This window comes from Mastigoproctus giganteus, chromosome 7 (assembly GCF_048544385.1).
Source record: "Mastigoproctus giganteus isolate SK-2022 chromosome 7, ASM4854438v1, whole genome shotgun sequence".
In the NCBI taxonomy this organism is placed as follows: domain Eukaryota; kingdom Metazoa; phylum Arthropoda; class Arachnida; order Uropygi; family Thelyphonidae; genus Mastigoproctus; species Mastigoproctus giganteus.
In genome coordinates, this window is record NC_143581.1 from 47140088 (window position 1) to 47154007 (window position 13920).

The 13920-nt window shown below is 38.1% G+C and overlaps 1 protein-coding gene across 1 annotated transcript in view; it reads right to left on the reverse strand.

Annotated features, from left to right (window-relative positions):
• Positions 1 to 13920, reverse strand: part of LOC150082877 (HEAT repeat-containing protein 3-like) — a 189790-nt gene that overhangs the window by 86356 nt on the left and 89514 nt on the right. Inside the window, exon 5 of the mRNA XM_090378307.1 lies at positions 4921 to 5030. Coding sequence (XP_090234433.1) covers positions 4921 to 5030 — 110 coding nt within the window. The remainder of the gene's footprint in view (positions 1 to 4920; positions 5031 to 13920) is intronic.

Sequence of the window (13920 nt, forward strand, 5' to 3'; positions counted from 1 at the left end):
GTAGTATTACAGTGCATGGGTTGAAGAAGATGGGGGGATTGTGGCATTGCAAGAATATTTGCTGATGTTATAGAGGCAATGTTGGGTGGGTCGGAAAACTGCTAGCTTGGGGGGCACACGGACTAATAGATTAACAGTAGTCACTGGCAGAAGTAAAAGTGATTCTTGCACTGCTTCTATTGGAATGAGCAACAGCCTGGAAAACAAGATGCAGGGGATTTCAGAGACTTCTGGGAGTCATTGCGGTACAAGTAAACACATGGGCTACGTTAGAGTAGCTAAGAACAGGAACATGTATACTTCCGTGTACACCAATGCTAGGAGTTTGGTAAATAAATTTGATGAATTTGAGGTGCTGGTCAAAACATCCAAGGCAGATATTGTTGGGATATTAGAGATGTTGTGTCACACTGATATAAGGAATGCAGAAATGGAATTTGGGGAGTATAATGTGTACAGGAAGGATAGAAAGGGAGGAGGGGTTATGCTATTAGTTAAGAAACACATAAAATCCAAGGAAGTTTGTTTGTTTGTTATTTGGTTTTTAGGAGCATAAGCAGCTAAGGCCATATTGCTCCGGGATATGCGGTGGTGATTCCCTGACCTTTCCGTATCCTCCATATTTGGTGGTGACAGGCTCGAACCCCGGTCTAATCAAGAAGCGTGTGCTACGCACTGCTGCTCCTTCCCACCTGGCTACGGAGGCACCTCCAAGGAAGTACAGCCAGTCAACATGGCTGGACAGTGCAGTGTCGAGTCAGTTTGGTGTGACATAGGCACTGGGAAATCAAAATTGAGAGTAGGAGTGTGTTATAGGCCTAATGACTCTGATGAGTATAATAAACAACTGTACAAGGATATAGAGTGAGCCAGTAAATCAGAGTCTTATAATGGGGTATTTTAATTTCCCAGATATTGACTGGAATTTGTGGGTTGGTAACTCATAGACTAGCAAGGCTTTTGTGGATTTGTTGGATGATTGTTTTCTACAGCAGCATGTTCGGGAGGCAACTAGAGGGAGTAATACTCTTGATCTGATTATCAGTAGTGATTCTTCATGCATTAAGAATCTACAGATAAAGGAACCACTAGATGGCAGTGATCATCGTGTGCTGAAGTGGGATTTACTCAAAGAGGCAACTACCATCAGGGGTAAAAGGAAGGATGTTTGCCTGTTATTGTTTGTTATTTGGTTTTTAGGAGCATTAGCAACTAAGGCCATATTGCTCTGGGAATATGCGGTGTTCATTTCCTGATGGAAGGATTTTTGCTTTTGTAAAGGCGACTATGGAGGTCTGAGATAGTATTTAAATTCTATACGGTGGGACCAACTGATGATGTTACCAACAACAAATTCAAAATAGGAAGCATTCAAGGAAATAATCATGGAAGCTACTAGGCTTTTCATACCAACTAAGAAATACTGTTCAAGGTTTAGGCCTAATGGATGTCAAATGAAATAATGAAACATGGGGCAGAGAAGAAAAAATGCATGGGATACATAAATTAGTGGGCGAAACGGAAGCCTCTGATAGCCATAAGCTGGTCTGTAACCAAGTCACAAAGGAGGTTAGGCAGGCAAAGAATACAAAGAAAAACAGCAAAGAATTCTTTATTTAAATAAACTCTAGAAGGAAGGGGATGAATCAGGTTGGTCTAGTGGTTATCAATGGTTCAATTGTTGCTGATCCTGACTGCTAACAAACTAAATTGAGTATTTTGCATCTACATTTACACATGAGGAGTTATTCAGGGAGGGGAATATCAGAGGTGAATTAAATTCTGGCAGTGAGCTAGATGATTTTGTAATAACTGAGAGCAAAGTGGAGGAGAAATTGTTGAAGATAAACATAAGAAAGGCACCTGGGGTGGATGAGATCTATCCAGTTATATTAAAGAAGGCAGCAAATGAAGTAAGCAAACCCTTAGCCATAATTATGAGAGCTTCCTTGGACTCAGGGGAGGTACCCATGGGCTGGAGATGTGCAAATGTGATCCCAATTCACAAAGGAGGATCAAAGGGTAACAACAACTAATTACACACCTGTTAGTTTAACTTTGGTTCCAGGGAAATTAATGGAGACACTGCAGGATCATCTAGACAAGACTTCAGTTGTAGCTCAGACAGAACATAGTTTTGTTAAGGGGAAGTCTTGTCTGACCAATTTGATTGGATACTATGATGTGGTCACAGAGGAACTGGATGCAGGAAATAACTTTGATATTATATATTTTGGATCTTAGAAAGGCTTTTGATACTGCTGCACAAATTAGGGCAGTGGAGGCAAATTGCTGCTATGGATAAAGGGATGGTTGAGTGGGAGAATACAGAGAGTGGTAATCAATGGACACTTCTCATCGTGGACTAATGTTATTAGTGGAGTCCCTCAGGGTTCAGTAAGTGTTGGTTCCATTGTTGTTTTCTGTATTTATTAATGATAGACTGTATAAACTAATGACAGTACGCTGCTGCAACAGGATCTAGAAAAGTTGAGCAGATGGGCTGAGAGGTGGCAACTGAAGTTTAACAATGACAAATGTAAAGTACTGCATATCTGAAGCAGTAACCCCAGAGTAATGTATCAACTGTGTGGTGCTACACTGACAGTGGTAGAGAATGAAAAGGACCTGGGGGTAATTGTGCAGGCAGATATGAAGTTTTCTGAGCAGTGCAGACGGTCTGCAAGAGTAGCTCATGGTGTCTTGTTTTGGCAGGGATAAGGAGGTGATTATCCCCTTGTATAAGGCAATGGTCAGGCCACACCTTGAGTACTGTATACAGATCTGGAGGCCTCATTTTAGGAAGCATGTAGAGCTGCTGGAGCGAGTGCAGAGAAGGGCAACAACATTAGTGAATGGAACAAAGGGTTGCTCTTACAAAGAAAGGCTTAAGTTTTGCAAATTACAGTGTCTGGAGATTAGGCACCTGCGAGGTGATCTGATTGAGGTATATAAAGCCTTGAATGGTTTAGCATGCTCAGTGCTGATGGGATTCTTCCTCCTGCTTAGAATAATCGCCTGGGCGGGCATAAATTCAAATTGAGGAAAGATAGTTGTAGGATAGATGTGCGGAAGTTTGCCTTTAGCCAGCGTGTGGTTGATTGCTGGAACAAACTTCCATCTGTCGTTGTAGAAGTTGATAGCTTAAACAGATTCAAGGCAGAACTAGACAAACATTTGGAGCGAGTGGATGGGTGAAATTAGGAGGTTTTTTTTTTTTTTTTTTGGCTGATTCTATATAAGCTTGCTTTTTTGCATCGTGTGTCTTTACTAATGCTAATGCCAGAAACGTTTCTCTGGAGATTAAACATTGGTTGATGAGAGTCATCTATCACTTAGTATTAGTACTAGTAGTACCGCTCATGGGTTGAAGGAGATCTTGACCACTTCAAGCTTCCGATATGCAAAGTGGTAGCATTGCACTGGTTGATGAGAGTCATCTATAACTTATATTTTTCCACAGTATGAGTATAAATGCCTTTCATATATTGAAAAAGGATGATAATCATGCAATTTTCAGCAGACAGATTGTGCCTTCTTTGGAGATGTATTACACTCCACTGCAAACTTTGCATTGTTTTGATTCAGGATCACAGTGGTGAATCCTGAACATTTTCCATGATTGTTCTGACATTTGTAGGTGTTTTTGACAGCACAACACAGATATCAACTCTAATGTGCCATTGTTTAGAAGGAATTGAGGAACCCAACATGAAATGAAGCTGCACCATTCATAAAGCATTCTTTTGAAATATTTTGTATGCTCCTGTACTGATACCCAACGCCTTTTTTTTTGTTATAATTTGTCTGTATTCAAGATAAACAGAAGCTGTGGTACTGATAGTCACATTAGTTATTGATGTTAATGGATGTCCTGGGATAGGATTGTATTCTGTGCTGGTTCTTCCATTTCTGAACCACTTATGCCATCCAAATGCAAAAGGCATACTTTCCATTTTTTTGAAAACGGAGAACAGACTAACCAGTTTTTTTCGAAAGTTCTAATATTTCTGTTGCTGTGTTCAGCAGGAGAGAGAACTTCACACTGGCTTAATGCTTGTTCATTATATTACTTCCTTCCTTCCTTATGGGAATGTTTGTTCACCCTCCTTGTTCAATTTGATGATAGTTTTCAGAAATTATTATAGACCTGCAGAGGAAAAAACATATACAAGTTGGAGATGAATATCTGATAGCTTTAAATGCAATGAAACAGAATTTTTCTGTATAAGCCAAATATATATATATATATATATATATATATAAAAAATAATAATAATATTAATCCATAAGGAGAAAGAGATATATATAATAAAACAGAACATTCCCAAAAGATAATCATCCAATTCTCCTTTAAACTTAGCCAGACTCACTTCCTGCACCATGCTGTAAGACAATTTATTCCAATGTCAACCCACTGCCTATAGGTGAACTTCATGAGATCATCCGAGATTTTATATTTGTGTCCCTTGGTTTGCATCTCCCCTATGATGGAGAATAGACCATCTTCATTTATTTTACTCATCCCTTCAGTGTTTTATATACCTCAATTAGATCTCCCTCTTGTCAAACTTTGCAGGCCACACATTCTAAACTATGCTTTATATGAGCATCACTTTACACTCATCACCAATCTGGTTGCCCTTCTCTCAACCCTCTCCAGAAAATTATTAGTGAAAATGATGTATATAGTTTTCAATAATAATATTCAAAATTTTGTATAGTAAAATTAGTTTCAATCATTTTTGATTATCCTGAGATTACTGACTATCATGGAAGGAAACAATACTGGTTAAGACTAGGGTTAATCCATTCAGTAAAAGTATCTACAAATATGTCAAAAAGCTGGTACTGCAGTTACTATTTAATAATTTTATATAAACAGTTTTCACTAATAAAACAATTGAAATTAACACTTACAGATGGCAACAACAACATCAAATCCATAAATATCTACACTTAAGCATCGCAGGAGAATAGGAAGAAGCTTGTGGTGATTAAAAATATCCACTGCAGTACTACTACTTTCACTATGCAAAAAAAAGTGCATATGTTAACTAGCATTTATGTATGCATTACATTTATAAATGTATTATAGTCTATTTAACAAGCTTATAGTACAAGGGTTGACAAGTGGCCAACCATGGCAACAATACACTGATCTGAAAAATTCAGGAAACTATGTAAAATAAATGAGGGAGAAAAATTATATATGTGTATATATATAAATAAATAAATGCCACATCAAACTCATACAAAATTAATACTGAAGGGCATGTTCTGTTAAAGTACTTTTAACTAGTGAAATGAATACTTTATACTTGCAAAAAATAGCATATTTTAAACAAAATTTGGGCAAGCAAATTTAGGAAAAATGCCTCATGCTAAGAGGACAACAGTACATTACTGTACAGTTTTGTGTGTAACTATGACCTAACTAGGCTTACTACAAAATGCAATCTCATATTGGTTTTACAATCAAAAGTTTTTGTTTACATGACCACCAAACATTTATTTCTGAAAATATATTCTTTCAACATTACCATTATGCATAGAATGGTACACACACACACACACAGCCAAAATTTTTTTCAATTTCCAAATTGTGCAGTTGAAATATAAAAAAAGACCACTGACCACCATCATTCCTTCAGAATTTTAATTTTTAAGCAAAGGAAACTGATTTAATAACAAATCTGTCAATTTTATATTTCATTTCTTCACTATGAACACATGTAATCAGTTAAAATTTTGCAAGCCTGCTGTTTCATTTGTGAACAAATGAAACAGCAGGCTTGCAAAACAGGCTTTACAAGTAAGGGAGCAAATTTTTCTTAAATACATAAATTCAACATTTTGATCATCTGATATCTCATAAACTCTATTATGCAATTTTTGGAAGAGCCAATTTTCAGTATGATATAAGACACTCCACATCTGGAATCCCAAAATTTGGAGAGATCCATAATGTTCTTGGTAAAATCTGAAAGTGTGATGCCACTATATGCTACATCAAGCTCACTATTCCACTACATGCTTGTTGGAGAAAGAGTTACTTTCACTGTAATATACCCACCTGTCCCTCACTTTTACACTTTTCAGTTTTATTTTCACTGTTCACAAAATTTCAGCAGCAAAGAAATTGTTGTTTACAGGTGATTTGCACTGAGAAATAAAAAAGTTGTTTTGAGTGAAAAGGCTGAATTTATAAATTATAAACTATGTGTGCTCTTGGTAATGTGACACTGTCATAATATCAACCACCAGCAAATATGGCTGAAAAGTAGCTTCTATCAGAATTAGTCTCAGTTATCACAGGGAAATTTTTGCCCAATAACGCAAGAGTAACTCTCAAATGAAGGTACAAATGTTATAAACTAGATATCCTCTTATCATTAGTAAGCAGAAATTGCCATGTGACATCTTAGTTATATTGCCCAATGGCAAGCTTACCCAACTTTTATACATAAAACGGCCCCAAACCGGAAGTCATGTACCACCAAGGGTAGGGTGGGGTACTCCTGACTTTTGCAATATACAGTTATATTGCATACTGGAAAGCACCTGAAAACATTAACATTTGCGTTTTGTAACATTTTTTAGACAATTCAAATCTTTATATATGCTTTTAATTATTCATTTTGCATGTGTTCTTATTACCCTTGCTAAGACCTCAAAACCCAGAACCTACAAAGCCTTTGGTCCCAGACTTTCTGGATAAGGGATCATTCAATATTTGTTTACTGAATATGTCAAACACACTATGCATAACACACAGAAGTACACTTCATTTAATGGAGATTTTAAAAAAATTCACAATAAATTTTGGGTAAATTTTAGAAAAGGAGCCTGAGTGCCACAAAGGCAAAAAAAGGCCTTTAATATCTTGAAAAATGTTTTATACTTGATCAGTCACTTGGCATAAACTTACAGTAAGTTGTTGAATGCACCAGTAGCATTTATCTTCTAAAGAAAAAAACTGTAAATTCTCCCAATCATTCATGGGTAATACTTGGTTTGAAGAGTACATCTTACCATGACCACTTCCACATTGCATGACAATTTCTCAGCTCCTGGGTGTATATAATTAGATGCCTCTTATCCAACCAACATGTCTGAGAGATGTAGCTGCTTGGTGAAGGGAAGGAATCATAAAAAAAAAACCATGTGCAATTAAAAAACCTACTCTGGTTGGAAATAAGAATACATACATACAGACAATTTTCAAATTCTGTACAGTGGGATCAACCGATGATGTTACCAGCAGCAAATTCTAAATGGGAAGCATTCAAGGAATTAATTGTGGAAACTACTAAAAGTTTCAAACCTATTAAGAAATATTGTTCAAAGTTTAGGCCTAAATGGTTGTCAAATGAACTAAGGAGACTTGTGGCAGAGAAGAAAAATGCATGGGATGCATATAAATTATCAGGAGACACAGAAGCCTATGGCAGATATAAGCTAGTCGGTAATCAAGTTACAAAGGAGGTTAGGCAGGCGAAGGCAGATTACGAGAAATCTTTGGCAAAGCATGTTAAGAAAAACAGCAAGGATTTCTTTGCTTATATAAACTCTAAAAGGAAGAGGATGAATCTGATTGTTACACTTGATATTGATGGTTCGATTGTTGATGATCCTGCTCAGATAGCAAAGAAACTGAATGAGTATTTTGCATCTACATTCACACATGAAGAGTTATTAAGGTTTGAAAATTCCAGAAGGTTATCAAATTGTAGCAGGGTGCTTAATGATTTTGTAATAACTGAGAGCAAAGTTCACCTGAGATGGATGGGATCTATCCAGTTATATTAAAGGAAGTAAGAAAACCCTTAGCCATAATTATGAGAGCATCCTTGGACTCAGGAGAGGTCCCCATGGACCGGAGACATGCAAATGTATTCCCAATTCACAAAGGGGGAATCGAAGGGTGACACGAGTAATTACAGACCAGTTAGTTTAACTTCTGTTTCGGGTAAAATAATGGAGTCACTGGTTAAAGATGCATTGCAGGATCATCTAGACAAGACGGCAGCAATAATTCAGACAGCATGGGTTTGTTAAGGGAAAGTCTTGGCTGACAAATTTGATTGGATATTATGATGTGATTACAAAGGAACTGGATGCAAAAAATAATTTTGATATCATATACTTGGATTCCAGGAAAGCTTTTGAAACTGTTGCGCAAGGAAGACTACTGTACAAACTGGAGCAGAATAGTATTAAGGGTAAGTTGCTGCAATGGATAAAAGGATGGTTGAGTGGGAGAAAACAGAGGAGGGAAATCAATGGGTGTTGCCTTTGTGGACTAATGTTACTAGTGGAGTCCCACAGGGTTTGGTGTTGGGTCCACTGTTGTTTTGTATATTTATCAATGATATTGATGAAGGTATATCAGGCTTAGTGTCGAAGTTTGCAGATGATACAAAGATTGGCAGTGTTCTACTGCAAGAGGATCTAGAAAATTTGGGCAGATGGGCTGAGAAGTGACAACTGAAGATTAACATTCACAAATGCAAAGTACTGCATATAGGTAGAAGTAATGCCAGAGAAATGTACCAACTGTGTGCTACTGTACCTTTGTTATCAATGAAGAACAAGAGCGCAAGCCTCCTGTGGGCATAGCAACACCAACACTGGACTATCAATTATTGGAAAACAGTTGCTTGGACTGATGCGTCGAAGTTCCTGGTGTATCATGTTGATGGGAGGCTCAGAATTTGGCGAAAACAATATGAATCCATGGACCAGCCATGTCTGATGACTACTGTGCAAGGTGGTGGGGAACGTTTTCTTGGCACACGTTGGGCCCATTGATTCATGTCTGAATGCCCCATCGTTGCTGACCAAGTGCATCTGTTCATGTTGACAGTTTATCCTCAGTCAGCTGGTTACTTCCAGCAGGATAATGCGCCAGTGCACAAAGCCCGAATCACTTTGGAATGGTTCCAGGAACATGACAATGACTTTTCTTTGCTGCAGTAGCTCGCTCAGTCCCTGAATCTCAATCCTATTGAACATCTTTGAGATGAGCTGGAAAGGGCTGTTCGCTGAAGGCTTACACCTCCGTCGAATCTCAAGGAATTGCATGACACACTCATGTCTGCATTGTACCAAATTCCTGCACAATGTTTTCAGCATCATGTTCAATCTGTGCCTAGACGAATTCAGGCTGTTTTGAAGGCTAAAGGAGGTCACAACACGCTACCAGGTAGGTGTACCTAATAAAGTGGCAGCACAGTTTATATCAGGCCTAATGTCCAAGTTTGCAGATGATACAAAGGTTGGCAGAGTTGTTAATGGCCGAAATGGCAACGTGCTACTGCAACAGGATCTAGAAAATTTGGACAGGTGGGCTGAGAAGTGGCAACTGAAGTTTAACAGTGACAAATGCAAAGTACTGCATATGGGTAGGAGTAACCTCAGAGAAATGTACCAACTGTATGGTACTACACTTAGGGTGGTAGAAAATGAAAAAGACCTGGGAATAATTGTGCAGTCGGATATGAAGTTTTCTGAGCAATGCAGATAAGTTGTCAGGGCAGGTCATGGGGTTTTATCAATGATATACAGGAATTTTGCTAGCAGGGAATAGGAGATGATTGTCCTTCTGTATAAGGCAATGCAACTGTGTGGTACTACACTTAGGGTGGTAGAAAATGAAAGAGACCTGGGAATAATTGTGCAGTCGGATATGAAGTTTTCTGAGCAATGCAGACAAGCTGTCAGGGCAGGTCATGGGGTTTTATCAATGATATACAGGAATTTTGATAGCAGGGAATAAGAGATGATTGTCCTTCTGTATAAGGCAATGGTCAGGCCACGCCTTGAGTAATGCATACAGGTCTGGAGGCCTCATTTTAGGAAGGATGTAGATTTGCTTGAGCATGTACAGAGAAAGGCAACAAGATTGGTGAGGGGAATGAAGGGATCCTTAAGTTTTGCAAATTGCAGCAGCTGGAAACTAGCCACCTGTGAGGTGATCTGATTGAGGTGTATAAGGCCTTGAATGGGTTGAGTACGCTGAATTCTGATGGTATTCTTCCACTTGTTCAGATTACGAACCAAGGGGGCATAAATTCTAATTGAGGAAAGACAGATGTAGAATAGATGTGTGCAAATTTGCCTTTAGCCAGCGGGTGGTTAATTGCTGGAACAAACTTCCATCTGTCATGGAAGTTGATAAGTTAAATAAATTTAAGGAGGAACTGAACAAACATTTAGAGGGAATTGCGTAATTTTTAAATTTTATTATTATTTATTATATATATTTTTTTTTTGGCTGATACTGCATAAGCTCATACACTTGCTTTCTTGTATCACGTGCCACTACTTCAAGAATTTTATTTTCACTTAAAGCATATACATGTGCATTCATTTACATGAAATCAGTAATTTTCATCTGTTTAGATGATGAAGTGTGATGTTTTGCAGCACAGTCCCTCCATTTTATATATATAAACAGGGTTGTTAAAATTAAAGTATCCCTATGTAGAGGGCTCTGGAGCGAGTTTTAAGGCTCGTACTGAAAATAAATTTGGACAACAAGTACAAAATGTGCTCGCCATTTATTGGGGAAAAAAAATTAGTTACAAAATTTGTCACTATATGGTGCTGAGGCAATACAAATTACTTGAAGAGTACCACAACTGTTCAATGTGTCCTCCATTTTTGTCACAAACAGTTTCCATTCGAAGAACAGCTTTTCTATAGCAGAACGTAACATGTCAACTGGACAGCATTAGATGTTAGCCAGCACATAACATCTAATGCTGTCCTTCAGAACTTCCAGAGTTTGACATCCTTCCCAATACACCTGGTTCTTCAAAAAACCCCACAACCAGAAGTCGCATGGGGTGAGGTCCAGTGACCGGGGTGGCCAAGATGTCTAGAAACAATGGCTGATGACCTGTTTGTCTGTAAAGTGTTGCCTTAGCAATCTTTGGACACAACGGTGGATGTGGGGGTGGCACACCATCTTGCATGAATATGGCATCCTGAAGGCACCCACACTGTTGCAGCTCTGATATCGCAAAATTTACTAACATTTCATAATATTGCTGTCCAGTGATGGAACAAGTGTGGGGTCCAGTCAGTGTTACCTCTTCAAAAAAAATGTGGCCATAAATCCACACCACACTGTCACTTTTTGAGAATGCAATGGGATCTCTTGGACAATGCAAGGGTTTTCTGTTGCACAAATGCGACAGTTGTGTGTATTCACTTGTCCACTTAAGCAGAAGTGGGCTTCATCACTCCAAAGGATGTTCCATAGCCAAGTGATATCCACTGTCATTTGTGCCAGAAACTGAAGTGTGTATGTGAAACAAATAACTGCATCACCAGGCACGTCCAGGCGCCTCTGTAGCCAGGTGGGCAGGAGCAGCAGTGTGTAAACACTTCTTGATTAGACCGGGATTTGAGCCCGTGACCGCATATCCCCGAAGCAATATGGACTTAGTTGCTAATGATCCTAAAAGAAAAAAAAAAAAAAAACAATGGCATGCCCACTTCACGAGAAACAGCTGGCACACTTGCGCTACCACATGGGCACCTCCGTAGCCAGGTGGGCAGGAGCAGCAGTGCATAGTACATGCTTCTTGATCAGACCGGGGTTCGAGGTCAGGAATGACCACCACGTATCCCCGGAGCAATATGGCCTTAGTTGCTAATGCCCCTAAAAAACTAAACAACAACAGCTACCACATGGAGATTGACTTGATAAATCCACGACAGCCATAGCCACATCTTCAACATGAGAGGAGTCCACTCGTTTTCAATCTCTACCTGGTTGAACACCAAGGTGTCCTGTCACTTCAAATTTCACAATCATTTTGCGGGTAGCACAAACAGTCATAGGTGTACAACTTATGCGCTTCGGAAGCCGAAATTCTCTGATAGCTGCATTGTTGCTGTTCTGATAGTACAGCTTCACTAATAGTGCCTTTTCCTGCAATGTTGTTGGCATTTCTGCTGTGGTACAGGCAAACATCTACTATATGATTTTGAAGAGACTGCTTTGCTTTTATACAGTACAGTAGAGCTCAGTAGTGGCACTGTGGCAATAACTTACAATTATGCAAATAACGTAACTTATTTGCATAATCGTAACTATCTTAGTTACGTGTCATAGAGTAACTAATTTTTTTTTTTCAATAAATGGCAAGCACATTCTTTATTGTACCTGTTTTCCAAATTTCTCTTCAGTACGAGTCTTAGAACTTGCTCCATAGGGATACTTTAATTTTAACAACACTGTATATATATAGATGAAATCAGAATGAATAGAAAAATACATAAAGATGGAGCAGTATTGAACACAAGGTGTCGAGGCCAATAGAAGTAGTAAAGCATGGGAAATAAAAAGTGAAAGAATTTTAAGAACCTAGGGGTCAAAAATAAAAAAATGATAAAATTATCTGAAATTAAAGGCTGAATCGAAGAGCCAATTAAACGTAGAGAAGCTAAAAAGGAAAGCAAAAATATATGATTAATAAGTAAAGAAAAATAGCGAGCATCAAACTGAGGGTGGGGAAGAGAATAAAATAACTAAGGGAAAGAAGGTTGGTATACAGATCAGGTATTTCATCAGGAGACTACACCTGATCATGTACCAAATCATCATGTTTATATACAAACTTATGGTAATGGAGGAAAGATTAATAAGAAAAAAAATGGGGGAGAGAAAAAAATAAATCCTCCAAAAACATAAGTAAGGTAGCCCTAATGCAGTGTATATAAAATTAAGTCAAGGGAATTAAATTAAAGTACAGCAGGCCACCGTTATAACGCGGTTCGCTTTACGCTGATTCGCTATAACGCTGTTCTTATATTATAACCCGTATCTGACTAGAACGCTGTCACAGACCACTATAACGCTCTTTTACAGATTGCATTTTTGGCATATTTAATGAAATCGTTTTATTTGGTGGAGTCAATAGCTTGAAAATGAATAGCAAAACAGCATTAAAACGTGTCCCACGCTCAGTGAAATTTTCTCGCACGCTAATTTAATTGCAGTACAACCACTTGTTACGTAGTTCCGAGATCAACATTTTAAAAAATGATCAAATTTGTAATATTTGCGTTATATGCATTTATCCGAAGTCTAGTCATCTCTCAGTACAGTATTAGATATCGTGCGTAACGGACAGTTTACTTGAACATTGTATCATAATTAATGCAACCAATGCAGTTACATTTTCGAAGAGTTAATAATGGCCGATAAGAATAAAAAAGCAACGTCTGGGCGCAGTACGAAGACTATAAATGTAAGAAAAAGACAGAATTTGAAAATTAAATTAGACGTTTTGAAGCGAATCGATTCCAGTCAACGACAAGCGGATGTGTGCCATAATTTAGGCCTTACAAGTTTAACTGTAAGAACAATTATAAAAAAATAAAGAATTAATTTTAGCAGCGGGAGAGATTGCTGTTCCACTGCAAGCAACTAGGGATAGGCCGGCTATTAGGATTGAAATGGAAAAGACTTTAACTAATTTTATTGAAGATAATGTCCAATGCAGAATTCAGTTAAGTTAAATATTATTAAAAAAAAAAAGAGAGAGAGAGAGAGATTAGCCAATATGATGATCTGAAGAAAACTCACCTAAAAAAAAAATTGTGAAACCATTTAAACTGGTAAGGGCTGGTTGAATAGATTTAAAATGTAGGGAGAAGCTGCAAGTGCAGATCAAGGAGCCGAAACTTTCAAAAAAGAATTTGTTAAAATTATTGAAGAGGGAGGTATTGTGTGTTATACTTCTCAACCAGTTATAACATAGATGAAGCAGGACTTTTGTGGAAAGTAAAGTGCAGCCATTATCAACCCACTGCAGGGTGGAAGCCTCCTCAACAATTCATGCTGAGGGAAATGGACCATAATCTGCCACGCTGGTCCAGTGCGGGTTGGCAGATCGACCG